This window comes from Buteo buteo, chromosome 10, assembly GCF_964188355.1.
Source record: "Buteo buteo chromosome 10, bButBut1.hap1.1, whole genome shotgun sequence".
Classification (NCBI taxonomy): Eukaryota; Metazoa; Chordata; class Aves; order Accipitriformes; family Accipitridae; genus Buteo; species Buteo buteo.
Genome location: NC_134180.1, coordinates 43,710,746 through 43,737,820, shown reverse-complemented (window position 1 = coordinate 43,737,820; position 27,075 = coordinate 43,710,746). Strand labels below are relative to the sequence as shown.

The 27,075-nt window shown below is 39.2% G+C and overlaps 1 protein-coding gene across 1 annotated transcript; it reads left to right on the top strand.

Moving 5' to 3' along the window:
- Nucleotides 1-1,133: 1,133 nt before the first annotated feature.
- Nucleotides 1,134-27,075, top strand: ANKRD13C (ankyrin repeat domain 13C). The gene is made up of 13 exons (XM_075037372.1): nt 1,134-1,688; nt 7,992-8,033; nt 11,896-12,000; nt 12,956-13,041; nt 14,560-14,605; nt 16,313-16,379; nt 18,859-19,003; nt 19,781-19,912; nt 20,866-21,027; nt 21,784-21,863; nt 23,452-23,550; nt 24,206-24,306; nt 25,435-27,075. The coding sequence occupies exons 1-13, from the start codon at nt 1,337-1,339 to the stop codon at nt 25,563-25,565; spliced, it is 1,548 nt and encodes a 515-aa protein (XP_074893473.1). The 5' UTR covers nt 1,134-1,336; the 3' UTR covers nt 25,566-27,075.

The following is a 27,075-nucleotide window of genomic DNA, read 5'->3' as shown; positions in this document are numbered from 1 at the left end:
TCCAGCTAACTTCTTGTTTCACAGTCGTGTATCCTACTGGGTCTTTTCCTTCTATTTCCCTTTCCCTCTGTGAATGAAACAGCCACGCAGAAGAGGGAAATAGATGAATAGTGAAGGGACTAGGCAACGTTTTGTTCAGAACAGCACTAGCAGCCTATTTCTTGGCTCACAAGGGGATTCATGGAAGGAGGGCCGGGGGAGACATGCAAGTGCAGATTTGAGATTGTGTTGTGAAATCCCTTGGCCTTTCGTGACCCGGGAAGTAACCCACAGCTTCTGTTCTCTTAGCAAACAAGGGGAATTGGCTCATCTCATTTATTCCATCGTTGTGTGGTTTGTTTGCACCTCTGGCGCTCCACAACGTACAGAACGTACGCCGTCATCTACACAGTTGTGTAACTAAACCTCAACCCAAGGCACTCCTGGATCCACCTCGGACGAGAGGAGTCCGTAGGAGCCATCACAGCAGGTTTTTGCAATGGACCGAGAATCTGGGTCCTTCCCTCATCATACGCGGCACCAGAGACGGTGCTTCTCTCCCTCGGCAGGCTGAGCTAAGCCTGGGTAGGTGGGAGCGCTTCCCGACAGCCAGAGCCTGTGCTGTAGCAGCAGTCACGGTCCAAGGATAAGGGATGCAAGGTCTGTAGGAAGGCACGGTCCTCCGCCAAATTCAGTCACCTCAGGGGAAGAGCGGCGAGCTGCCTGGCCCACAAGGTCCTCCCTCTCCCCGCACCCGTGAGGCGACGGCAGGCCCTTACTGCCAGTGCAAGCAGCAGCTGTTTCCCTGGAAATGTCAGATATACTCTTAAGGCAGACGCACCAGCCTGTGCGTAAATCCCTGTGAAGGGTACACAACCCGAAGAGCCAGCGCAGCCCCCCGGGGCTTCGGCCTTCGCCTACGGCCGCCCGCGGGCTCCCCGCCCCGGCCGAGGGCCCGCATGGGGAAGCGCCGGGCCCTCCGGGGACCCGCCGAGCCGAGCCAGGGGCGGTACCGGCCCGCGCCGCCTCAGCGCCGCCGCCGCCTCCCGCCTCCCGCCTTCCTCCTCCTCCTCCTCCTCCTCCTCCTGCCGCCCTCCGCGCAGTCTCGCGGTGCCCGGGCAAGTCTCGCCTGGCGCCGCGCCTCTCGCGGGAGCAGTCGGCCAAGATGGCGGCGGCGCCGGGCCGTTGAGCGGGTCCCGGCGGGCTCCTGAGGCGCGGCGGTGTTTCGGGCGCTTCTGGCGGGGGATGCCGACGGGACGGGACTCGCCGCCGCGGCTCTGAGAGTATCGACCCTCCGGTCCGCGGCTGAGCCTTCCCGGCGGGGCCCCGCCGCCCAGCGGGGCCGCCGCCGCTGGCGATGACCGGAGAGAAGCTGCGCTCGCTGCGCAGGGACCACAAGCCCAGCAAGGAGGACGGGGACCTGCTGGCGCCCGGCGAGGAGGAGGCGGCCGCCGCGCCCGGGGGCATCTTCACCGGCGGGCGCGGGAGCAGCGGCAAGGGCGGCCGGGCCGGGGGCCACCGCATCTTCAGCAACCACCACCACCGGCTGCCGCTGAAGGGGGGGCCGGCGGCCGGCGGGACGGGCCCGCCCGCCGAGCCCGACAAGTGCCCGGCGCACTTCCCCGTGCACGAGTGCGTCTTCAAGGGGGACGTGAGGCGGCTCTCGGCCCTCATCCGGACCCAGGGCATCGGCCAGAAGGACAGTCACGGTGAGCGGACGGGGAGCGGGGCGGGGGGAAGCGGAGCCGGTCGGGCCTGGCGGGAGGGGTCGGCCGCTTGGCCCGCCGCGCTGCGGGGAGCTGCCGCGGGCTCCGCCGGAGCCGTCGCTCCCGCTCCCGCTCCTGCCTCGCCCGAGACCTCGTCTCTCGCTCCGAGACCTCGTCTCTCTCTCCTCGCTGGGTTGCCGCCGGTGTTTCTCTCCTGGGGTCCGTGGGGTCTGCGGGGTAGCGCGGCCGCGCACTTGGAAAATTCGTGGAGGTCTTCGTAATGCGGGTGAGCACGGTACCGGCCTTTGTAACAGCGTAATGCCGGGAGAGCTTCCTCTTACCGGGTGTTGCTTCACGTCCCAAACCTCCTCCATTTGAGGGGAAAAAAAATATCATTTTTGTAAAGTGTCTGAACTGTCACCTGTTCGCTTTTGGAGGTGGTGAGCACGCTCAGGAGTGGTTCCTCCGGCTGTTGGTGGAACGATCTTTGATATTTTTTTTCCCCCAGGCTAAAAAAAGCAAAACAAACTTTTTCTTTTTTTTTTTCCTTTTAAATGCTTTAGTTCTGGGTTTGAAGGAGCCAAAATCTTGTTCTCTGCTCCTCTGCAAGCTTGCTTGGGGCGTGGAAGTGGCAGTAGCAGAGGTAGAAATAGGATCCTCGTGCTACTCTGTAACGCATAGATCTTTAAAATCTTGCTAGAACACTTTAAAATAATACGTTTAATTGGGGGAATATTTTACATTGTTAAAAAATAAATCAGCCTGTCACCTCAGCTTAAGTTTCGTAGTTAGTTTCCATCTCTACGTTTCCTACCTATTTCAAGAGTAACATGATATGTTTCTGCTGGGGAATGCTAAGTTATACCGTATGTGGTATCTGGAGAAGTTGTGATTAAAGGGTACAGTTATGTTCTTTTTCTGATTAAGAGATAAATGTTCCCTTTGTTTTACTTAATGTTCCTTTTTATTTTACATAACACAATTAAAGTAGAGCAGTCTTTGGGAAGAATAATGTAATTGGAAATTAAAAGCCATGTCCACAATAACATTGGGCACTCTGAAACACAAACTAATGTATGCAGAGTAATGTACAGCTCACTTGTCTCAATCAAGATGGGGAGGAGTATTTCTTACAACTGTCATAACATTTTTCTAAGTACGTTGTAGTAAATATAGCTACAGATATATTTATCCTGTCATCTTCATTCCAAATGTCGCAGCAAATAGCAGTAGAATGAAAGCAACAGACTCGGGAAGAAATTTTCTCACTCGGTTTGTTTCTTCTGCTGACTTCTCCCCTACATCTCCTCCGATTCCTCATCAAATAACTCATCATCATAAGCTTAATATCTTTCCTTTGAAGGCACTTCCTGATCCATCTTTGCTGCACAATCATCTTTAACGTGTATCACAACCATTGATACCATCCTTTTTTTAATATATAGATATGCACGTATATATAAAAAAATTTCAAATTAATGTCTTTCTGCTTTTTCAATGCTGTTTAGAATAGGAATGTTTTGGGGATTTCTGTCTCATCTTCTTCCAAGTTTTTACTTTAAGTGTTCCTTTGCTATTAACTTTTCAAAAAAACCCCACCAACAAAACCCTTGATGTCTTGACATACCAAAGGCCTGACTAATATTTCCTTGTTATTGTTTTCTTTCTGCCTGAATCCATCTGTCACTTGTTTACGTATTTGAATTGTGAGTTATTTGGGACAGATAACTTCAGCTTACAATTATGCTCGGAAATAAGCCCGAAGAATCCTAGTACATGATAAGGAAGTGACAGAGGGGAGAAAGAACTTCTAGTAACAGTTATTGTTTATAATTCAGTCCCATTTTTAGTGTGCGGTTAAGTGCAGAAAAGCCAGGTCCTTTAGAATGTTAAACTCTTGGTGTTCTGTAAAACAAACACTGGCTGTGTCTGTAAATTGAGTGCAGCCTGCCTCGCTCTCTAAATTAACTTCAAAAAACATTACCTATTGGAAGGCCAATGTCATTATTCCAAAGATGATGAGTTTCTTGGGAGAAGCCTGTATGTATACCTATTAGATTACTTTTATTTTTACTGTAATAGGCATTGAAGAGCTTAAACACATATTCAGAATAAAAACATGTTATATTCTGGAATAGACAAATCTTCTTGCTGAATTACTCTTGGAAAACAGACTCAGCTTCCTTGTAGGTGTGCCAGATGCCTAACAAAAGTTTGAAAGCTACACATGCACGTGCGTGTGGACAAGTACTGTATTTTATGCACGTTTTTGTACAAACAGTTTTTATTTGCATGCCCTGGGTGTGCGTGTGCAGGATTTCAGGCACTGTTGTATCACTGCTTGCTTGGAATAAGGCCCCGTAGGCTATATGACTTGGGGAGGGAAGCATATATGCTCATTTCCCAAAGCTATAGATATTGATGAAGTTGTCTTTAGATGAAAGGGAAATGTGAGATTTGTTTATATGATGAATCAAGCTGTTGCCAAAAGAGAATGAATTTGATTGCAACTGTTCAAGTATGTGCCCATTCATGTTCTAGTCAGTGTCTAGAAATGATCATATCAAACAGGTTATCATTATGATTAAATTGCATGCAAGTCATCAAAACTACACGTCAGCCACTTAATTATTTACAGTGCCCTTTTTATTATGGCTCTCTTTTCATAGATAAATGGCATAGTTGTACATTTGCACCCTTCTCTCCCTCTCCAGCAGCTGTCTTGCGTAAAGCTACTTGTTTTCATGGCATCTAATGTTTACTGTTGTGGCTTGTGCTGTGGTTCACTGAAAACCTCAAGCTGTTAAAACCATCCGTGGAACTGAAAGAAGTGAAACTGCCCTCTCCCACCCTCTTGCCTATCCTGGCAGAAATGCTTAGTTGCACTGTGCACTGGCTAGGAAAAATTGATTAGCAGTAAAGTTCAATTTTTTTTTTTTTTTTCATCAGACTAATTTAACCTAGAATTATTCTGTATGCTCTGGATAGTAAACGTTCTAGAGGAGCCGCAGCTGTCCTTGCCATGCTGAAGCAAATAAACATGATTTGTATTTTAGGATCGGTGGAACTTGAGGTTGCAGTGTGATAGAATTCCCTTGGAGCAGTTCCCTTTGAGTCCTGTAAATACTAGTACTGATTAATTTATCAGTCTGTGACTTCTATCATCCAAATGCTAGCAAGTGCTTGATAGCGTGGCTCTGTTTCAGCACCTGCTGGGGTTGGGTTTACATTTTCAGATCCCATCTCTCCCAAAGGAGTGGAAGTTAACTTGTCCTGTTGTGCCTGCCAGCCAGCCAGGTTTTTGAAATGAAACTTATGGAAAGTCTTTGGCTGCTGCTGGCTTCAGACCCTGATAAGTACCGCTGCTGCTACTCAGTATTTTGATGGTTGACAGTTGTTGCTAGATGGGAGACTGTGGCAGCACTGGTCTCCTCTTTTCCAAGGCATTTGTCTTCCCTCAGTTTTCCTGGGCAGAGCGAAAGCTTACCTATGCTTAAGACCATGATTAGGCAAAAGAGGAGTCTTTCTGCTTGAACAGCTCTTCTGTTTCTCCTGCTGGGAGGAAGAACCTGAAGATTGCATGGACCCATTCTATGAGCGAAGTGATTCCTCACTGCAATTTCTTCATTTTGTAACATACAACCTTACATAGTTTGGATGGCTTATTTTGATAAGGCAGAGTTAAATTTGCTACTGATCAAACCCATTTTGTTTGGCCCAAAGAGTATCGAGACCTCCCCAGGTTTATCAGATCTTAAGACGGATGATTAGTGATGGAACTGTGCAAACTGCCATTCCAGGTTTGATTTTTGGATGTGCCAAAGCTAGTGTTGTGTCTCAGCTTGTGCTGAGACTGTTTTCCTTTGGGGAAGGGGTCAGGGAGGTACTTTTGTAAGGTAGCAGTGGAATTCTGATGGAATTAAAACGTATGTGAGATTACTGTGGTGCTTACAGGGTTTGGTGTGCTGTGGGTACGTGTTGTTAGGCTGCTCCATCATCCCCAGTCCTACCACCATGCTCCAGCTGGCTCTCCAAAGCAGCCGTGCACTGTTGCGTCTGTGCTCCCTGAGCTTGGCTGGTCCAGGTTAGGAGTTGTCTGGAGAGGAGTTTGTCGTGGGCAGTGAAAAAAAGGCTTGACGGGCCAGGTAGTCCAGAATGGTAGAACTACAGCGTTTCTTTCTAAGTTTCATAATGTCCCTTTTCTATGTGTTTGCCATGCCTCTCCTTCTTACTCCCTTTCTTAAAGGTGCTTTCCTGCCTTACCTGTTAGTGTGGCTCCTCTCCCTTTGGTACAGCAGCTAACCTCTTATTTTATCTCGCTGATGTTTGTTAAACCTTAGACTCCTTCTTGCCAGGGACTTACTGGCTAAAGACGAGCAAGCAGGATATTACCGCTTTTCAGCTTCCTCGTAAATAGCTTTTTATTTTTTTTCTTCTGGAATTGATAGATTCTAGTTTTTGTGCTTTATCGGTTATTGTACTGTCTGTTTTTCTGCATGGTCCTCTTCTTCTTTCCCTTGTCTGCTGTATCCATGTTTCCTACCTAACTTTTGAATTGCAGACTTCTCGGTGGTTGCTGAGTCAAAGAAAAATCTATGCTGGAACTGTTCTCTGGAGGTGATCTAGTCCAACCTCCTGCTCAAAGCAGAGATAACACGAGTTAGATCAGGTTGCTTAGAACCTTGTCCAGAGGAGTTTTGAAATGATGTGTGTTATCACACAACTGCTTCTGCTTAGCGGCCAAATGAAAGCCAGCAGAGTTCTTGGGAAAGCTGTTAGGGGCCTGGTTAGCTTTCGTTTTGTTGTTTCTTGCCATTATACCAAGGTGTCATAGCTACTGGCACTGTCTAGCTGTGTTTTATTCACTGTTTGAAAGGGGGGGTGTGGTTTTTTAAATTTTAAGGTTTATTAATGTGAGAGAAAACTTAGTGTAGAGCTATTTTTATATTTATGTATATATCCCATTGAAGTGCCTGATAAGGTGAGGAAAATGTTTACCCTGGCTTGCATAATTTGAATTTTCTGAGTACATGGTTTGGCTCATTCTCAAGTTTGTTCCTCAGTAATGTTGTTATTTCAGTCACTTAAAAAAGAATGGCTGTATCCAGTCTTTTAAATTATGTTTTGACTAACAGATGTTACAAAATCTATTACTAGAAAATTTGAGGTTGGCTTAGTTAGAGTGTACATAATGAACCAGGATGTAGCTGTCTGTGATATTGCTAGTGACCTGCAAGAATAATTTATACTACATGTTGAATAGCTCATTCAAAACCGCTTAGAAACTCTGCCTTTTACTGCTTGCCTATCTTGATCAGAGATTCCATGATACTCTAGTATGCTGGCAATTACTTTGTATAGCAACCTCTCAGTGTTTTGGATTGCATCTTTTAGATGTACAGTACATCATCCTTTGCATGTAGCAAGTACTTATTGCTAACATGGTACTGTAAAATAACCCAAAATCAAATGCATTTGTCATAATTGCAAAAGAAATTTGTTTTCCAGCAATTTTTCTGTTAACTCCACTAAGAAAATGTTTAAACATATAAACAGAGTAATACAGTTAAATGGAAGAATTTTGCATCCTTAAGCTACATAAATAAAATGCATCAGAATTCTGGTAGCAGCATCAATCGAGAAAAACAACTCTCTGTACCTTACAGTGCATATTTAAGAACAGAAGTACAAAATGTGTCATATGCATAGCCAGGAAAATAGAGTCATGTTTGTAATACCTGCTGATAATCTCAGAAGCTTTCTTTGGAAACAAGGCATTAAAATAACCAAAAGGCTTTTTTGTAGTGAAGTTACTGTTACTTCGCAATCTGTCCAATGCCATATCAGTAAAAATTTTGTACTGAATCTTTGAAAAATTAATAAAATAGGCTCTTAAAATTTTAATCAGTATCATATCTTTGAGTAGCTTTTAACCTAGATATGTCATTCTTTGTAAAATATCAGACTTTTCAGACCATGATAAGCACAGAGGTTTAGGTTATCGCTTTCTTGAAGGTACAATTGGATCCCTTTGACTGGAGTAAGGTTCAAGATGTCATTTAAAAAAAGCTCTCTTGGCCCATGAAATGTGTTTCAGATATATTTATTTTAACAAGTATAATCCACATGCTTGCTTAGAAAAAGGTAACTGCTCTGGTGTATTTTAGTATGTTCCTTGGTTAGGGCATGGAACTGAGGTTTCTTAACATGTAATGTTTGAGTTGTATGTGCAAACGCCTGAAGGAATTGCAATGGATTCTGGTTACCTTGAATCTAATATCTTTTTATTTCTATTATGTGTTTTAGGAAACACTCCTTTACATCTTGCTGTGATGTTGGGACATAAAGGTAGGTAAAACCATTAATTTTGTTAGCTCTTAAATTATCCTGAAGAATTAGGGGCAAGAGGAAAAAAAGATTTTTCAGTTTTCCTGAACATGATCTTGTGTTTCAAGCTATTCCAAAGTTGGGATTTTCTGAAAAGAAGATGCCACGCAGATTTAGAAGAGAAAAGTTGAAGAAGAAATAGGAGCGGTTCTTTAGGCCAAAATCAAGGAGCTAGGTAGTGAACAGGGTAGAGTGGAAAGGAGTTGTAGCAGTTGGACTGTATGAGCCTAGAACAAGAACAGTGGGTGGACCCAGCTCCACTCATTTTGCAGAGTTGGAAGGAAATTGGGAAACTTGGAATATCATATAAGATTGAGAAACAACTCAAAGCAGTGGAAGCAAGCATATGCATGCCTGCTTCCCCTTTGGCATCCAAGCAGCTGAAGTGGAGGGGTATACTCAGTATGTGTAGTAGGCAGGGGGCTTGATCCAGGCAAATCTCTATTTTAACGTGCAGTTAATTCATGGCACAGAAGGGTTAGTAATTTCTGTTTGTGTGATGATACCCTTTCTCTTTGTCAACACTTTTCTGGTTATTAGTGTCACTGTGTTGGTTGCTGATCTGGTCACTAGAGGTGTTGAACAACCCCATTTAGCTTTTTCCCAGTGAATTGAATCAGAATAACATCCTCTAGAATAAAATGACTCTGTGAGTGGAAATGTAATCGCTCACCTGCGTTTTGCATACTCCTTCACTCACTTGATTCGAATTTCTGACTTGCTGCCTAGCTGTTTCTTCATGTGTCAGGACTGCCCTTTGCGAGGCACAGGACAGCCTGTAGGGCTGTGCAGCCTGTTGATTCACAATGGGTCTCCTCTTTCCAGATACCCTTTGAGGATTTCTTTACAGCAGAATTTCAAGGCACAAGATTTAAATTTCTACTTCAGATAGAAAGTATAGAAATAGATGTGTTTCAAGACTGGGAAGAAACCTGGAATGTGATTGTTTAGTCTCTGTGACAGTAAAATTCTTTTTCACTACTGAAACAGGAATGGCTTGGTTTCATTCAGCCATGGGAGTCCTGTGCCTGGTGCATGGTACTGTTCCACAAGAGAGCTGATGTTAACTGAAACACCTGGCAGATTTGGAAAGGGCAAAGCAGGAAATGCAATAAGTTGTCTCAGGACATTTTGCTAATACCTATGAAGTGATTTAAGATAATTGAGAGAGTGGGAGGTAATTTTGAAGGAAGAAGGGAGAGAGGTGGCTTATACAGAAGAAGCAGCAGTAGAGCTTGCTGGAATCTGCCAATATTGGTCTAGCCTGTGATACTTTTTAAATTAAAAAAAAAAAAGGAAGAAAAGAAAAACATGATATGCAAAAACTTTTTGAGACAGCAGTGAGGCAGAAATGTTTTACAAGTGCCTGCCTGCTAGAAGTCAGAGACAGGAGTTGTTTTCAACCTGAGAAAAATGGTGCTTTATCAGAACTGCTGTTTTCCAGTGAGGGTCCTAGACTAGAGGCTTGGAACAACAGAAGGAAACAGTGGCAGAAGCCTTTCTTTAATTTCTCAGCCTTAAATAAGGCATTTTTCTTTGTAAGATAGATTTTACTTTTGTGACTACTTTATGTTTTCAAGCAATGATGATCAGCTATGTATATATGACTTCTCTTGTGCCTTATTGCAGTGTTTGTTTCAAGCTTTAGTTTGTCACAGTCATTAGTTCATATTTACAAGTTTTTCACTGTTGGGTGAAGGGGTTGTGTGGTTTTGGTTAAAAGGCTATTAGCTGTCATGAAGGGACACTTTCCGTATAGCTACAACAGTATCATATCACATTAATAAATACAAACAATTTTGATCAAAGAAGCTGCTTCTAATAAATCTGTTAGAAAAGGGTTTACCAACTTTAATTCAGTATGGTTGAATATTTTTTTCTAAGTCTTTCTTGAAAGTTTGTTATTTTATGTTTCAGCTCTAGGATATCTATTCAGTGCTGGCAGATCCCTTGAATATGAGTTATCCCTGTGTTTAGCGTAGCGAGGAGAGGAGAGGCCTTTCTTCCCCCTACCCTTTTTCTCATTGGCTGCATGTTTTAGATTTCAGTTTGCAGTTCACCTCTTGGCTTCTTTCCATATAGTCAGTCATCCTGTGTGTAAATCCTTTAGGATGCTTGTGGTAAGCCTTTGTCTAGCTTGCCTAGAGCAGGGTTATTTGTGCATGACATCAGCACAATACCTGGTTTTACTGTTTCGACTTTGAATCCTGCATAGTCGTTGATCCACCAAGAACCCCAGGTGCTTTCCCACCTTCTTAGTCTGTCTCATTGATATCAAAGGTCAGTTTTCCATCTTCCTGGGGTGATGCATATAGACTGTTCAGCTGTATATAGTGATGTTATAGCCAGTTTTTTCTGAAGTGCAGGATGAATTTACATCCTGTTTGTGTAACTGAAAATGTAATCTGGTTAGCAAATGCAAGCTTATTTGCCTGCTCACTGTACAGTGTTGTTATTGTGTTAGGCACTATATTTAAGCAACCATAAAAATACCTCTCTGTGTTTGCTGACAAAGTAGTCAGGGCTTTTGTTTATTTACCACAAAAGATAGTATATTCACCAGTGAAGTATCTCTTCCTTTCAAAACACTGTGCCTGCCAGTGACTCACGATTGCTGCATCTGGAATGACTAGTATGGTTTCCTGTAACACCTATAGTAGGAGAATAATCCAGGAAGTTCCTCTATCCGTCATACCTGCCCATCCGATTTCTAATGAGACATTTCACCACTTTCTGTCGTTAGAAACTGAAGAGGTGTTTCAAATGAGGACAGCTTATTCAAAACGTGGAAACACTGAAAGCTTTCTTCTCTCGTTAATTTTAAGGACTATTCATCATTCCACCATCACCTTTTACCTGGAGACAGAGAAGGGGATGCAAGCTGAGCTGTGACTCTGCTAGGAACTTTTGTGGCTTTGATGAGATGTTAACATTGCTTTATCGGCACGGTGTGTGCATGCTGAGCGTCAGGGATAGCACTGATGCACGCTGTTACTGATGCTGTTGATGAAAAATGTAGCGCGTTGCAAGTGTACGTCTCTATTGATGGAGCACAGGACCACGAATTGTGTGCTCTGTCATCAGTGCTCCAGATAGCCACGTTGTTAGTCCTACAGTACCTGTTACTTGTTGTACAGCCGGTTTTGGACTTGTTCTGAGGCTTTCCTAGGTCAGAGTGTGCTTGTTTGCCCGCTTTAGATGCCATGTTACCACAAGACGTTACAGCACACAGGGATGTGTTAGTGCCACAGCTTCCTCTCTGCCTCCCATAAACGCGAGGTTCTCAAGAGTTGCTTAAAGTCTATGTCTCCATGCACATTTCTAGCAAATCAGTTCACCGTTGACCTTTGGGCGAAGGGGATTCAGATGGAGAGGGGGAAGACTGTGCACAACTTCCGTGTGTGGAAGACCAGAAAGTTTGTCTTGGTTCATGGGTTTGTGCGTGAAGTAGAGAGAGCTGATGTAATGTTTTAAAAATATTTGTTGCATAGTTGTGTGTGTGTATATGCATGTAAAGAAATAACAGCTTTAGAAAAAGCAAAATGTAAGCAGCAGAAGGGACATTTCTTCAGAGGTTATGTAATTGGTGGTTGATCACCAATTATGTTCTTAGTGCTTATATTTAACAGGGAAGTGCTGTAAGTACTTACGTAAATGGTTTTTGCTTGTTAAAGTTTGAGTCAGAATCCAGATATATATATTGATAAACAGTTTAATATCTTGAATATCTACTTCTTTTGCTTTATTATTGTTTCCTTTATTATGAATGATATTGCTATATCCTTGATGTTTACTGGAAATAATTATTACTATTTTGTTACAGAATGTGCCCACTTGCTTTTAGCTCATAATGCTCCAGTAAAGGTGAAAAACGCTCAGGGATGGAGCCCTCTTGCAGAAGCCATCAGCTATGGAGACAGACAAATGAGTAAGAACCTCTGCTTCGCAATTAATTAGAAATGGAGGCCTCATTCAGAACAGGAAAACAAAGGTTTTTCAAGCTAGGGTTTTTTATAATACTCTATTCTAGTTCTCTGAAGAGTTTATCTGAATCAGCTAAACTTTTTTATATCTAAATACGATATAAAAAGCTCTATACATGCACATTTCCTTGAAAGAAATTGTATTAGGATACATAATGCTAAGTAGAGTTAAGATTTTGCTTAAAGAGATTGTAAAAGCTAGAAATTAGCATTCTGTATTTAAAATTGGAGTTACAAGGTCAGAATGATTTTAGATGTATGGGATCATCTAATATGAACTGCTCCATGTGGTCATACATATATTTGGCATATCAACTGACAATGTGATAATGCTTTTGTGTTGCATCTCAGCAGGCCAGGAGGCAAATGCAGTGATTACTTATTCACTCCAGACACAAAGTAGTAAAGGAAAAATTATTCTACTGCTGCTCACTAGTGGATGTTAATAGCATTTGGTATTACCATGTCCCATAGCAGAAAACTCACTATATATTATATATCTATTAAAATATTAATGCACTAGTTTGTAGTATACTAACAACATTCTGCATGTCAGCTCCTCACTACTAAAGAATTTTCTCAGTGGGAGTAGCTGTTATGCAATCTATAGGCTCGTGTTCAATAATATGCATGTGTACCCACATGTTTACTAATACACATGTAAGAGACCTCTTGATATGATTGTATACTTTATATTATAAAAATTATTGAGGCTTTTCTTCCTGTTGTGATCAGGGTAGGCTATGTATAATTACTATAACTTGAAGTGAATTTCTCCAAAGTCTGATGAAATGTTATATTTGCATTGGTTTTTCTTTTTTTAAGATGTCAAATAACAACACTAACATGTAATTAACAAATGAATAGAACAGATTTACCTTATCATTAATTTCTATTTAGTTACAGCACTTCTAAGGAAGCTTAAACAGCAGTCCAGGGAAAGTGTTGAAGAAAAGCGACCTCGATTATTAAAAGCCCTGAAAGAGGTAAGTTCAAGGCAGTTGTATTGACAACAGAAGATTGTTATGGAAAGCAGTGGCTTATATTCTGAGTATGGATGCTCTGGCAAACTGTAAAAAAGGTTTTACTTGCTTTTACAAATCTCTTTTGCTCTTAATAGCAGTCTTGGCTTACAGTGTCTATTTTAAGGGGTCACAGAATTATGTGTATTTTTAAGATAATACTTCCTTCTCAACTTCTAGAAATTCAGTTAGGTTTATGTAAGACAGACCTGCTAGTTGTCTTTGCAATCTAAAAGTTAAAGAATGTGGTTTTAATATGTATTTATTTCATTAGATTTTTAAGGCTTTCTTAAATCTTTTGTTTTGGTGAATTATTTACTGGTTTTGTTTAGTCACCAATGATGACACTTTCTTTTCTTGCTTAGTAATGAAAGAGATTTTTGGTTTAATTCTCCATCTACATGCAGCAGCCAGTTCTTCTTGAGCACAGTGAAACTTTCCTCAGTTTAGGGAAATGAAGAAGAAAAGCTCAGTTTCCTCTGTTTCAAACTGCTGCTAGTGTGCTAAAACTATGGTTATAAAACACAGGTGTTTATTTCCCTTTAGGTGGGGTGAGCTTCTCCTGCCTAGTCAAGTGGTAAAATATGAATGGGTTTGTAGAAAACCAACTGTTTATCTTAAGTTAATTAAACCATATATCTGAAAAGTTGAGCTAAAATGTGTCAGTGATACACTCTATGAATATGCTCTACCAGTGTTCCTACGTTTTTCATCAATCCAAGGGAAGAAAAACCAAACCTGCTGTCTGTCTAGAAGTGAAAAACTTTCAGGTTTTGTATGAGAGCAAACAGAAAGCAGACATAGCCTTACTAAAATACCTCTGCTGTTCCCTGTTCCTGCTGGTGCAAGACCTGGCCTAGAGCTGGGTATTTTTCTTCTTGCATGGAGTAGAAATATGTGGCTACCTCAGTGTATTACCATCATTTGCTAGTTTTAATCAAGTCACCCCTTACTTTGCCTTTGCTTTTGTTTTGCATACAATTTAAATGTGTTGGCTGGCATGTTTATGGAGGTAGACAAGTTTATATATAAAGACTTAAGCATATTTCCAGAAGGCAAATTGAAATTTGTGTATGTGAATACTAGCTGAAACTTGACTTATTAATTTAAGCCAGAACAGGTAATTCCATGGGGTTGGATGTGATCAATCAAAGCAAGCAAAGAGCTCCATAGATCTTTTTTTTTAAACACATATTTACAATAAATCTTCTACAATCCATGGCTTTATAGCTCTGTAAATTATTATTTTTAAAAATAATTCATTAAAAATGGGTAGTTCAAATGAGTTACATAATTTTATCATCATTTAATTCTACTCCAGTTAAAGTTTCAGAAATGTTTAAGTTCAGTATAAATTCAAATACTAACATTAGAGAAAAAGTTTTCTTTGTTTGGCAAAACAAAACTGCCGGTCTTTCAGCAAATTTTACAGTTGTCATTTAGACTAAAAAGCTTGTTAATATATTCTTCTTTTCATCTCAGCTAGGTGACTTCTATCTAGAGCTTCACTGGGATTTTCAAAGTTGGGGTAAGCAATTGCATATTCCTTTCATACAGAGATAATGGAATCAGTCTTCAGCATGCTTGTTCTCTCAAGCTTAAATTCTCTTCTGGTTTGCATGTTGGAAAGTTCACAATCCAGTTCTCAAGATCTAAGTTATAAAGAAGGGACAGACAACTTTTTTGCTGAACTATTTTTGCTTATTCATTTTTGGAGCTGAATTCTATTCTGTAATTCAGTGACACAATATTGGGGAGAACAAGCTGTTGTTTAAGAAATTGATTATTAGAAGAGTGAAATATTTAAAATGTCTCTATCTGGTCGATTGGTGTCACTATAGAGCAGTGGTTTGAACAATTTAGTTGAGTAACTGCACTGGGGGCATTTAATGCCCTGAGTTTCAGCCTGTACTCTGAATGGTGCCTGTCAGTTAAGTGCAGCTATGTGTAGGTTCTTCAAACCCTAGCTTCACCTTAGTGTTTCTATTATGTGACTGTCTAATGCTTAGTGTTTTCTTAATTTCCACCCCTCGTATTTGTAGAAGCAAAATCTAAATAAATTAGCAGAAACATACTAACGATGATCAACATGTCTGAATAATGTCAAAATATCAGAAGTGATACCTTCTGTTAGTGGTTGAAATTTAAGTTAGTAATTTTATATACTTTTATATAGGCATAGTTTAAGTATTTGCTGACTATATGCCTCTTCCAATATTTAGAGGAGGAATGAACAGCCAGGCTGCCATCAAATGTTGAACAGATATGGAGCAAACACCTCATTTTTCTAGGTGGCCTACTGTGTGCTGCACATTTAATGAGTGGACTCTTTCATGGAAGAGTCAGCATAAAAAAGGGAGTAGAGCTAGGCATAGAGTAAGGTAAGACATTGCTTAGTGATGAGACTGCAGCCTGACTTGCCGAGTATGATGGTGGCGGTCAGACATTGCACAGAAAAAAGTAATGCCAGAGGTAAAGCCAACTTCTAGGGGTCCTCTTCTCCAGGAGTCTCACTGCACCTCTCTTTACATTATTTAGTTTTTTCTATGAGTTCTCTTTCTTGAAAGGAAAAAGATACTCTGGGCAGTGCCTCTGTCCTGATTATTGGTCGTCTGGGCTAATTACATTTTACAGGTGGTCTTAATTCTTTGTAGTTCATTTTGAAAGAAGCATTGAAATGTCATTGTGTTGAATTGGTTTTATTGCTATAAAGTAAACTGTCCTCTTTAGAGTTAGGACAGCTGCAGTCTCGTATATCCATCTTGTAATACTATACTGACTCTCAGTTCCACTTGTCGTTTAATGTTTGCTTGGTGTTTTAAGCTTAGTGCATTGGATCTTTTTTTTTTCTGCTTGTGGGTGTTCTGCTTTAATTATAGCTAGGCTTTCAATTGGAACAATATATAAGTAAACTATCAAATCATAGAAATAAAATTTCAAACAGCTAGAAGACAAGTTATTAGAATTTATAAATGATTTAGCTGTGGCTGAGGACATTTTAAATTATGTCCTGGTGCTGAAAGTAGTCTGTACAAATACAAATCAGTTTTGCAGTTATTGAATAGAAATAACCCTGGTATTAGTCAATTATATTTATATTGAGATTATAATGGAAAATGGGTATGCTGTATTTGTATTAATATACATTGAGATTCAAACTGATGTATAGTTTTAATAGAAATACTTTGCAGAAGAACCTTAATGTCCCAATTGCATTCTCTCTCCCTACCTTTAGTGCCTTTACTTTCCCGAATTCTGCCTTCTGATGCATGTAAAATACACAAACAAGGTATAAATATCAGGTAAGGACTGATTTTACAGTGTGTGTTTGTCACATCCCACCTATGGGGAGGGGGGAGTGACTCAGATCCGCAAATCCCCTTGGTGTGGATTAAAGTGAAATAGCACTTGAGGTCCATACATAAACATCAACTCTAATGGGAAACTTCTATAGCAAAAATATTCCACAAATGATGGCACTTTCACAACTACATCTACCTAAGGTATGCGACTTTATGGGAAGTCAAGGTTGGCCTTGCGTTACTGTCATGATTTAACCCCAGCCAGCAACTAAGCACCATGCAGCTGCTCCCTCGCTTCCCCCCCCCCAGTGGGGTGGGGGAGAGAATCAGAAAAAAAAGTAAAGCTCATGGGTTGAGATAAGAACAGTTTAACAGAACAGAAAGGAAAAAACTAATAAAGATAATAACAACACTAATAAAATTACAATAATAATAATAATAAAAGGATTGGAATATACAAGTGATGCACAATGCAATTGCTCAACACCTGCCAACTGATGCCCAGTTAGTTCTCAAGCAGCGATTCCCCCCCGCCGCCACTCCCCCCAGTTTATATACTGGACATGACATCACATGGTACGGAATACCCCTTTGGCCAGTTTGGGTCAGCTGTCCTGGCTGTGTCCCAGCCTTCTTGCTGGCTGGGCAGGAGAAGCTGAAAAAATCCTTGACTTAGTCTAAACATCACTTAGCAACAACTGAAAACATCAGTGTGTTATCAACATTCTTCTCATACTGAATCCAAAACATAACACTATACCAGCTACTAGGAGGACAATTGACTCTATCCCAACCAAAGCCAGGATAGTTACTTAACGATTTTAACTATAACTTAGAGGCTACTTAGAAGTGGGGGGTGAGCGGGGTGGGAGAGAGAGGGATCACCAGTTGTGGAACTGGTCATGCCTACTTCGGACCTTTCTTCTTGGTGCGTGCATCGTGCCTCTTCTCATGGTCCCAACTCTGGTGCTTCTACAGAGGCCATCTTCCCTACCAAAATATTTTAACAAATGTTTGAGATGTTGGCTATAATTAGTCAGACCCTCGCAGTGCTAAGTCATAAATATATGCATGTTAGTGAAAATGCTGGATGCCAGCAGGCACTGAGGAGTCTGCAAACATTTGTGAAACTGCATTGTGTTTGTATGTTGGCGTTCAGAGGCAAGAAGTGGTTTGAACTTCAGACTGTCTTTTTTTCTCTATTGACCTGAATTTAACTTCGGTTCCTGAGTCACTTAAAATACAAAGGAAAAGCAATTAAGCTGTATAAGGCTTTATCTACCAGACATGACAATGATTAATTGAAAAATAAGAATTTGATATTTCTAACACAATTTCAAATACATGCGCTTTCAGTATTTTGTGGAGAAATGTTGCTGCTCCAGTCTGTGTAGTTAAAAAAAAGTGGCATAGTTTCTCTTTTTAAAATGCTTAATGTGACAGATTCACAAAGTCAATAGAGAGCTTCCAGGAGTCTTCCCAAGCTCAGCTCTTTAACTGGTTTAGTTCAGGGTTTTGGATTCAAATGTCTTTTCTGTCTTTTTCTTTAGGTTCCAAAGTTTAAAACAGAAAGTCAAGAATATGATTCAGAAGATTCAATCTGTAGAAAATGTTGTTCTATTAAAGCTATTAGCATAGGTGTGTGAACTGACTTTTTAGGTCAAATTTGAGTCTGAGACCTTTTTTTTTCCTTCTCATTTCTGTGTCCTCTGCTTGTATGAGACTGGCACTGAGTGAAAATAGCTACAGATTCTTTCTTGAAATCAGAGGCCAATATATGATGAGTATTAAGCAATCACCCCTTAGAGCTGAAGTGGTAACTGAATTCAGGCTCTTTAACCATCTTTGTTAAAGAAGTCAGTATTCGAGCAATAATGGGTATGAATTGCTAGAGAGATCTTTGTCCTTGGCTCCATCTTGCAGTTATTCAGGTCAGCAGAAGCATTTCTTTTGTGTTGGTGAGGGGGAAAAAATAGAAATAGCAACTAAAATAAGTCAAATAAAAAAAAAAATCTGTCTGTTTCTTAGTCCTTTTTGTAATTTGGGTCATGTCCTAATATTGTTACTCAAATCAGTGGCTGCTGCTTGTAGGATAGGGTGCTGATCACATGGAGTAGTTGTATTTCTCAACATGTAGCACATACTGGCTATATAAATTCTGTCACTTTCTCATGCTGGCAGTTTTGAAATAAAGTTTTCTGATGAAAGCTTTACTTCTTCCTATGAGTTTAGTGTAAGAATAGTTTGGAATGCATTTATAATGGTAGAGATGTTAAAATGTGAAACTTATTAATTGTTAATAGCAATTTTTTTCATTTCTGCGTACAGGCTTCACTTAAAAAATATTCTATGAAAACTTAAGCCTTAGTGTGTTTGGTTGTCATTAAAAAAAAAAAAGCTTCTGCTTGCAAACTGAACTTACTAATGTGTTTGAGTGTTTATGGGTAACTTCTTTTAAAGTATCGGTATATTTTCACAGGCTGGACACAACTCTCATAGACTTTACCGACATGAAGTGCCAACGAGGGGATTTAAGCTTCATTTTTAATGGTGATGCTGCACCCTCTGAATCTTTTGTAGTTTTAGACAATGAACAAAAAGTTTACCAGCGAATACATCATGAGGTAAAGATCTGTGTGAACGTAGGCTGTGAAATACCTCAAGCTTTTACTTCACATCAGAAGTCTGACTTATTTTATTAAAAGAAATGTGCCTCTCAAAAAGACCCAAACAAGCTCCAAAGAAATGTAAACCAAAGAATTTTTTGTTCAGTTGTTACAACTTAAGCTGTGTAGGTAACATAAAATTTTGTTATGAAAAACAGTGCTTTTGAATACAGACTTCTAAATGAGGAAAAAGCTAGAATATTAATCTTTTGGAAAAATCTTTTATCATTCTGAATAGGCAAATATGTTCTAAGTTCTGACACGTGCTACTTTTAATCTTTCCAGTGGGCTTAACTTAGGTTTCCTCAGGTGGGTTTTCAAAGTTGCTTGCCACTGCTTTGCATTCATTTAGTCACTCTGTGGCCACTTTAGCTGTTAACAGTGCAAGGGTATGACTCATTGGACCCCTTGTGTTTAGTCAAGTTTTTAATTATAGCTTTATCCACCAATCCCTTAAGCATATGGATCTTGGCCTGTGGAACGGGTGTGGCTGCTGAATTTCTGGATAAATCACACTTGGATGCTTTATTTGCATTAATATTTAAGATTAAACTGTCTGGTAGCCATTTGGCCAGAGCTTCTATAAAACAGTTTGAAAATTCAGGAAATGCTAGTTCTGGGAAAAGTTCCAAAGGAAAAGACTTACTGTTTTTTTTTAATTTTTTTTTTTTTTTTTAAGAAGGAGAAGTAATCATTATTTAAGTTCTGTTCATTATTTGGGGATTTTTCTTCTAGGAATCTGAGATGGAAACAGAAGAAGAGGTTGACATTTTGATGAGCAGTGATATTTACTCAGCAACGTTATCAACCAAATCAATTACCTTCACACGTGCCCAAACAGGATGGCTTTTTCGAGAAGACAAAACAGTAAGCTGAGAGAAAATTTCACAGACTGCTTTACTGGAGACAAAATAGTTCAGACAGCCTTAGGATGATGTGGTTGGGAAGAAATAAGGAGTAAAAGAGTAAGAAGTTCAGGGCAGAGGAAAAATGTCTCTCCTTATGCCCCACAATTGTCACTAGTTTGACCACATAGAATGTATGTGATGGACTGCCTTCATAAGAAAAAAGTAGCCTGGAAGAAAGATAACAAAGTGTAGCTATTGGGCAGGTGGGAGAACAGATTGTACTGAAAATTACTTTATTGTAGGAGTATATGGTCTCTGCAAATTCATTCCAGGGCATGCAGTAAGGATTTGCTGTGCTCCTGTGTTGGAGAAATGCAGGAAGATGGGAGAGTTCTGGGTAGTTTCCTTTGGGTGTTCCTTTCCGTGTTATCAGTCTGACTGAGGTGCAAGTTCTCAGCTGTGAAAAAATTGAAACGGCCACTGTTGTAACTTCTTCGAGTAGGAAATCGCTATCTTGTGACTAGTGCGGAAGGATTTTGTTTTCATCTGGTTCTGTTCAGGTAGTGCCATTCATCACAAGTTTTCATCTAAGCTAGTGTTTCAGAACTTTTTTCCTTTTGAATACCAAATCCATATTCTACATGTGTAAATCACCCTTTAACACAGCTTGCTGTTGAAGGGGATTTTAGTCAGATTTCCCTTGGCGACCCTTAAATTCTTAAACAATCTTTTCTGTCTTAAAGTTTCCATTGGTATGAAATTTCTGTTCCTGATGGAGTTCTTGTGTTTGTGCTATACATAACCTTACTGGGATTGTCCACTGAGAGCTCTTGTGGTTGGCTGTGTAAATTACAACATTTTAATCCTGAAGTTATCTATCTGCACTGAAGTGCAATCATTTGGATATGCAAGAATTTAAATGTTTTTATTTTATCTTCTCTGGGTCATTAATGTCTGATTCCTTTCATGCAGGAAAGAGTAGGAAACTTTTTGGCAGATTTCTACTTGGTTAATGGACTTGTATTAGAATCAAGGAAAAGAAGAGAACATCTCAGTGAGGAGGATATTCTTCGAAATAAAGCTATCATGGAGAGCCTGAGTAAAGGTGGCAACTTAATGGAACAAAATTTTGAGGTATACTTAAGTAATTCTTCACAGCATGTGAATTTTTGCATAGGAGAATAATCTTTCACAGCAGTCATTTAGCAAAATCTATAGATAATGTTTTTATTCTGATTGTCTTAATTTAAAAATAATAAATATGACCTACGAGTATAATCATGGTGATACGTTAATGAATTATCCTGATTAGTGAACACATTGAGGAATTTCTGTGATTATATTGGATATTTCAGTCTTAATTTGTTTCTTAGTAAAAGATGATGGTTTTGGCTGTGGCAAATCACTTTAACTTATTTTAGACCAAATGTTTAATGTTTAGAATGCCTTTCTGGTTTTCTTTTTAATCGAGTTTTCCTTTAGCTTCATTAAAGTGGACTAAGCCTGTTATTATCACCATGAAATCAAGAGCTATTCAGAATGAGCCAGACATCATCTGGGAACACGCATACAGCCTTTTAAAAATGAATAATTTATTTCTGTATTAGCTTGTGCTTTGTTACTTGTCATTCAGACACTTGAATTAACTGATTAACTGATGTATTAAACCAACCAACTTCTATGTAAAATACAGTTTGAGGCCAAATACCTAAACGGAGACTATGAGAGCAAGAGCAGGAGATGGAAAAGCCCAGTGAAGTATCAGCTACAAACTGGATAGACTGTATTGCTGTTCTTGGTAGAATTGAAGTACAGTTGTATCTTTTGAATGGCAAAATTCTAAGAGAATATAAGGAAAGATAAACAGTTAAGATATGTTTTTCTGAACAGCCTGTCAGACGGCAGTCACTTACGCCGCCATCACCCAATACAATTACATGGGAAGAGTACATATCTGCTGAAAATGGAAAGTAAGTATTTTTGTTTCGTTGACATTAACTCCCATAGACACCTTTAGATTTTTGGTTTGGGGTGGTGGTTTCGGGTTTTTTTTGTTTGTTTGGGGTTTTTTTTTGTGAGCTCTACTTTGTAGGTGGCTTTTTGTTATAACTTTCTTGGGACAGACGAGCGTTGGGTTTGATGTCTCGGATGTTTAATGTTCTTCAGTAGGCTGACTGGGAAGCTGATACCTATATGCATAAACAGTATTATTGCATCAACTGGTGATAAAAATACTGGATGGGTGTCTACCTGAGACCCATGGCTTGAAATTTAAACATTTTGAAAATATGCACATCTAAGATTTTTTTTTTTTCTTAAGGAAGGTTTTCTGACAAATTCATTGCTGTAATTCATTTATCTTTACTTAGGATAGTAATAAATAATCCAGTTCACCATGTTTAAAACAAAAGTTTATGATTTAGTGAGACTGTAGGAGCAGTGGCAGTGTATAAAAATGCACACTTCTGGAATAGAAGGACATACAGATCTCTTAGAACTGTCTAGATTTTTGCAAGATACTCTCCTCTAGGTGTGTAACTAGGTAGGGAACAGCTATAATTTAAATTAATTTAAAGTAGCTTCATTTCTAGAAGATGGAAGCAGTTGAGTTTATTTTCTAGGACTGCATGGTGTCTAACTGTCGAATGTAGAAGGACCAAAAAAATGTGCTGAGTGTCACATAAGTAACAATGGTTAAAAGTCCTTTCTCCAAAGATACTAGACTAGCCTATAGTCAGATGTTACCAGGGAATATGATGATATTACAGTACAGGGTTAGTAAAAAGGCACGTGGATCCGTTTGGTGTTTTTTTTTTGTGTTTTTTTTTTTTTTTTGAGTAATTTAATTTTTAATGTACTTGAGATAGAATGAATATTCAAGCAGAATAAATAGGTTATGCTTGAACAGCTGTTACTGTTGGTACAGAAATATGTATATATATAAGGTTTTGCTTTGTTTAATAATCTGATTAACTGAAGGGAGTTTAATGGGAAATCTAGGTTTCTAGCTAATACAAAGCAAAAGAGGAAAAGACTTGTTACCTTATTTGTTACCTGTCTATTCCTCTTCTATAACAGAATTTTCTGTCCTGTGTTTTCCAGTATTGCCTTCTAGTGATAGTAGAGTAACTTTTCTGCCTTCTCTGAAATTGTTTCATATTTTAGGCTGAGAGCAAATTAACCTTCTTCTAGTTCAACTTGATACTTTGTTCACATATAGACTATTTTAATTAACATCTGAAATCAGTATATATTTCTGGGTAGTTAGGTCTTTCTATAGTGTTATAATGTTCATGAGGAATTATTTGAAGATTTTTAAGTTGTTTCCCTGACTGTTTTTGTCTTGTCTCCCAGTTTAGCAGAACTCATAGTAATCTAAATTAAGATGGTTAGTGACTAATTTTTACTATGCACAGCTTTTACTTTTAAAGTATTCACTTTATTGTAGGGATTCTTTACTGACGTTCTCAAACCTGAGTCTGTCTGTCTGCCTTCCTTTAAAACCAAGGTTTTACTAAGAGAAAAACTGACTTTGTCTTTCTCCCCTCCCCCTTACAGAGCTCCTCATCTGGGAAGAGAGCTGGTCTGCAAAGAAAGCAAGAAAACCTTTAAAGCCACGATAGCTATGAGCCAGGAGTTTCCCTTAGGAATTGAATCGTAAGTCAAAATTATTGGCAATTAATGTTATTTATATGTAGGAAATGTTTTAATGTGTTTATGAACTGCAGAATTCTTTGTATCTTCAGATAAGGGAATTTGGCAGCTTAAAACCTGTGAATGAAGTGACGCTGTTAAGCATGTAAACTGTTAAAATTAGAGACATCAGTGCTGGCGTGCCTGTTACTGGAAGAGCCAAGAGCTTATCTTACTTGATAAGACCAGAGGTTTGACCAGGTTTATCATGAATTTGTCACAATACCGATGTGCCTGATACTACAGAATTCTAAAACATTTTTGTCTGTAACAAGTTTTAGCATAAAGTTATGCCCTCTACACCAATACAAAACCATGTCAGGTTCCTTATGCCCATGGAGAAGAGGGTGTGGTACTACATGCTTTGGTCTCTTGTGTAAAATGAGGGCAAGAAATTAGTATAGTGATGTTTATTTGTACGCCTGTGGTAATACAATATGGATCACTAAGAACTGAATGTGAGGATGCTGATATTGAAGCTCTAAGGAGATAAGTATATAAGCATGATGTAATTTTTAAACTCCTTTTTTATCACCTTGCTCTTTGGGTTATTTTTATCTTTTCTAGAGGGAAAGCTTGTGAAACAAGAATTTGTAATGAAATCTGTTTTCCTTTTCAGACTGTTGAATGTTTTAGAAGTAATTGCACCCTTCAAGCACTTTAACAAACTTAGAGAATTTGTTCAAATGAAGCTTCCACCAGGCTTTCCTGTAAAATTAGGTAAGGTGACTACAACAACTTTTGTGGCTTTGTATTTCCAAAATGTGTGTGCTTACTCATGCAACATGTTCAAAATTTCTGCTGAATTTTGGAAAAGAACTCGCTTACATAAGAGTGTGTTGCTGTAGATTTCAGGAGAACATAGTTAAGTCAGTGGAAGTAACATTAGGTAGGAAATCTGCAGCTGAAAGGTGAATATAGTCCTAGTCAGGAAGAGCACTCTGTAATTCACATTTTCCTAATGCTAGGGTCTTGCTCTAAGGGTAATGTAGATATACTGAATTATCCTTGTGTTAAAGGATGATCTCAGTCATGAGTTAAGTATTTTGTAGCATTTTTGTGTTTCTTTTTCCTCAAGGCTTACTGGTGATACATTTTTCACTTACAAATAAATAGAGAACTATTACACTCTAACAAATGGAAAAGTATAAAGCAATTCATTCATGGTATAGATTAGCACAGCATAAGCTGCCAAAAAGTAATAGTACCTATTCCAAGTGTTAAAAGATTTCTTGCATACCAGTAAGCTGTTTAAGCTAGACAATTCTGAACAGACTATATTCTACCTCCTATCATATTTGCACAGCTCTGTTTATTGAGGATTGAATTTTTGCGTTGCTCAGTTAGTTCATGGGCAAGCCAGTTTTATTTAGGATAACTCTCAAGTGTTCAACCTCAATTCAGATTGGAAAAGGGTTATATTTTAAAGCAAACATTAAAAAGGTTCATCTTTTCACATGGATTTGCTCAACTGAAGCCTATATCTGACGAGGTTATTTTATCTTCAGGCCAATGTCCTCTATTTTAGCAGATTAATTTGTATGTTCACAGCACCTTGGTTTCCATGTTGTCAGTCTGCATCAAGAAAGGAAAACCACTGAATTAATAATATTAACAGTTTTTTGAATGGTATATTTAGTTGGGTATTGTTTCTGCACTCAGGGTATCTCAGTATGTTCTAAAATAACTTTCTTTAAACCACCTTTTTTAAGAGCTTTGAATCGCCATTGTATAGAATACGAAACAAGCTTCTACATCTGAAGTTACAAATCTTTAAGTAACAGTTGGTAATTATTGGTAAGCCTGTATTTCTTTACTCTTCATTGTGCTGTTTTGCTTCCTATCTAGATATTCCTGTATTTCCCACCATCACAGCCACTGTGACTTTTCAGGAGTTCCGTTACGATGAATTTGATGAATCCATCTTCACTATTCCTGATGACTACAAGGAGGACCCCAGCCGTTTTCCTGATCTCTAACTAAACTGGAAGGTTAATGGTGAATAACAATACCAGCGTACCACAGTGAAAGCAAATGGATGCAAACAGCCCACAGATATAGATAGAAAAGTGGGTCATAAAGGAAGGGATAAACCTAATAATCCAGAAGAAAAGGGAACATGCATCAAATGACTGATGTACTGATACTCACTATAATGGGCATCTAATCTAGTTCCTGATCTACAGCAAGTCTCCTGATGTGTTGTTCACACTTTTATACATCCAGTACTGCAAACGTGGTAGTCTGACACCTCAATGACCCTGAGAATACTTAACAGCTGTGAGGACTATCATTCGTTTTTAAATTTTTTACATTTCTTGGTGATACAAAAAGCACTCTTGGACCATTAGCATAAAAGTTGAAATGTCTTGGCTGGATATTAGCCCTATAAAACATCCCACCATACTTAAGATGACCATATTATATTCTTTCGAGCTTTGTTTTCATGAATTGTAAACTATGTATCATTATGTATAGTTCAGTAATTTGAATGTTAGTTGAACGTATATTAGAAGGAATGCATTTTCTGTAGATGAATGAACCAAATGGTAACCATTAAACAATTGCATTTTCATACTGCAATACACTTCAGAAATAGCATTTGCTCTGCAGGGAATAAGGTACCTCCTCTAGCACCTTAGTGCAATCCATTGTGGTGCTATCCATGTCTCTCTGAACCATTAATTCCTTCACTGAGCTGTTTGTTAATCTTCTTTTCATTGGCTCTGCACTTAACTTTCCTTCCTTATACTGGCTTGGACGTCCCTGCTCTGTCCATGATGCTGCGTTGATTAGCATGCTCGGAGGTTCATTAGCTAGAAATTGTCACTTTTTTTCTTCTTTTTTCACATTCACTTAGGAGACTTGCTCCATACTGGTTGAGCAGTATGTATTCAGCAGCCACTCGAAAACATGGGAAGCATATAAAGAGTTACTAGAACAATAAGGTCAAGCGTTAAACCTTCATATAAGAAAAAGTTTCTCTTGAAGTTAAATTGTAGTGCACATTGAATAGGGCTCACATTTGGAAGATTTTATTTGCAAATGCTTAGGATGTTTCCAGATTAATTTCCTTCCTCTTAATATTTTAAATAGGTAGGCATTTCAGTACTCTGGCTTCTTGAGCTTATTCTCATTCCAAGTGGTTCCAGTCTCCTAATTTGACAATAATCCAGCTTTTGGGTTTGTTAGAAAGAATTTGTGCAAAAGGCTAATGGTGCTATTTGTTTGTATTGAGAAATTTAGATTAAAGTGCTGTGGTGTAATTGTACAAAAATGTAAATATTTTCAAAACTATATTCTTTGTGCACTGTAGTTAAAACTTTTTCTGGAAATCAATAGAGTGAAGTATCAAACTTTATTATAAAGACAACCATCAATGCTTAGTAAAGGTAACCAACCTAACTAACCATGCAGGTGTTAAATGGAGATGGCTTATCACAAGGCAATAAAAGCTGACTTGTCAGGCACATTGACAGAATGTGGAAA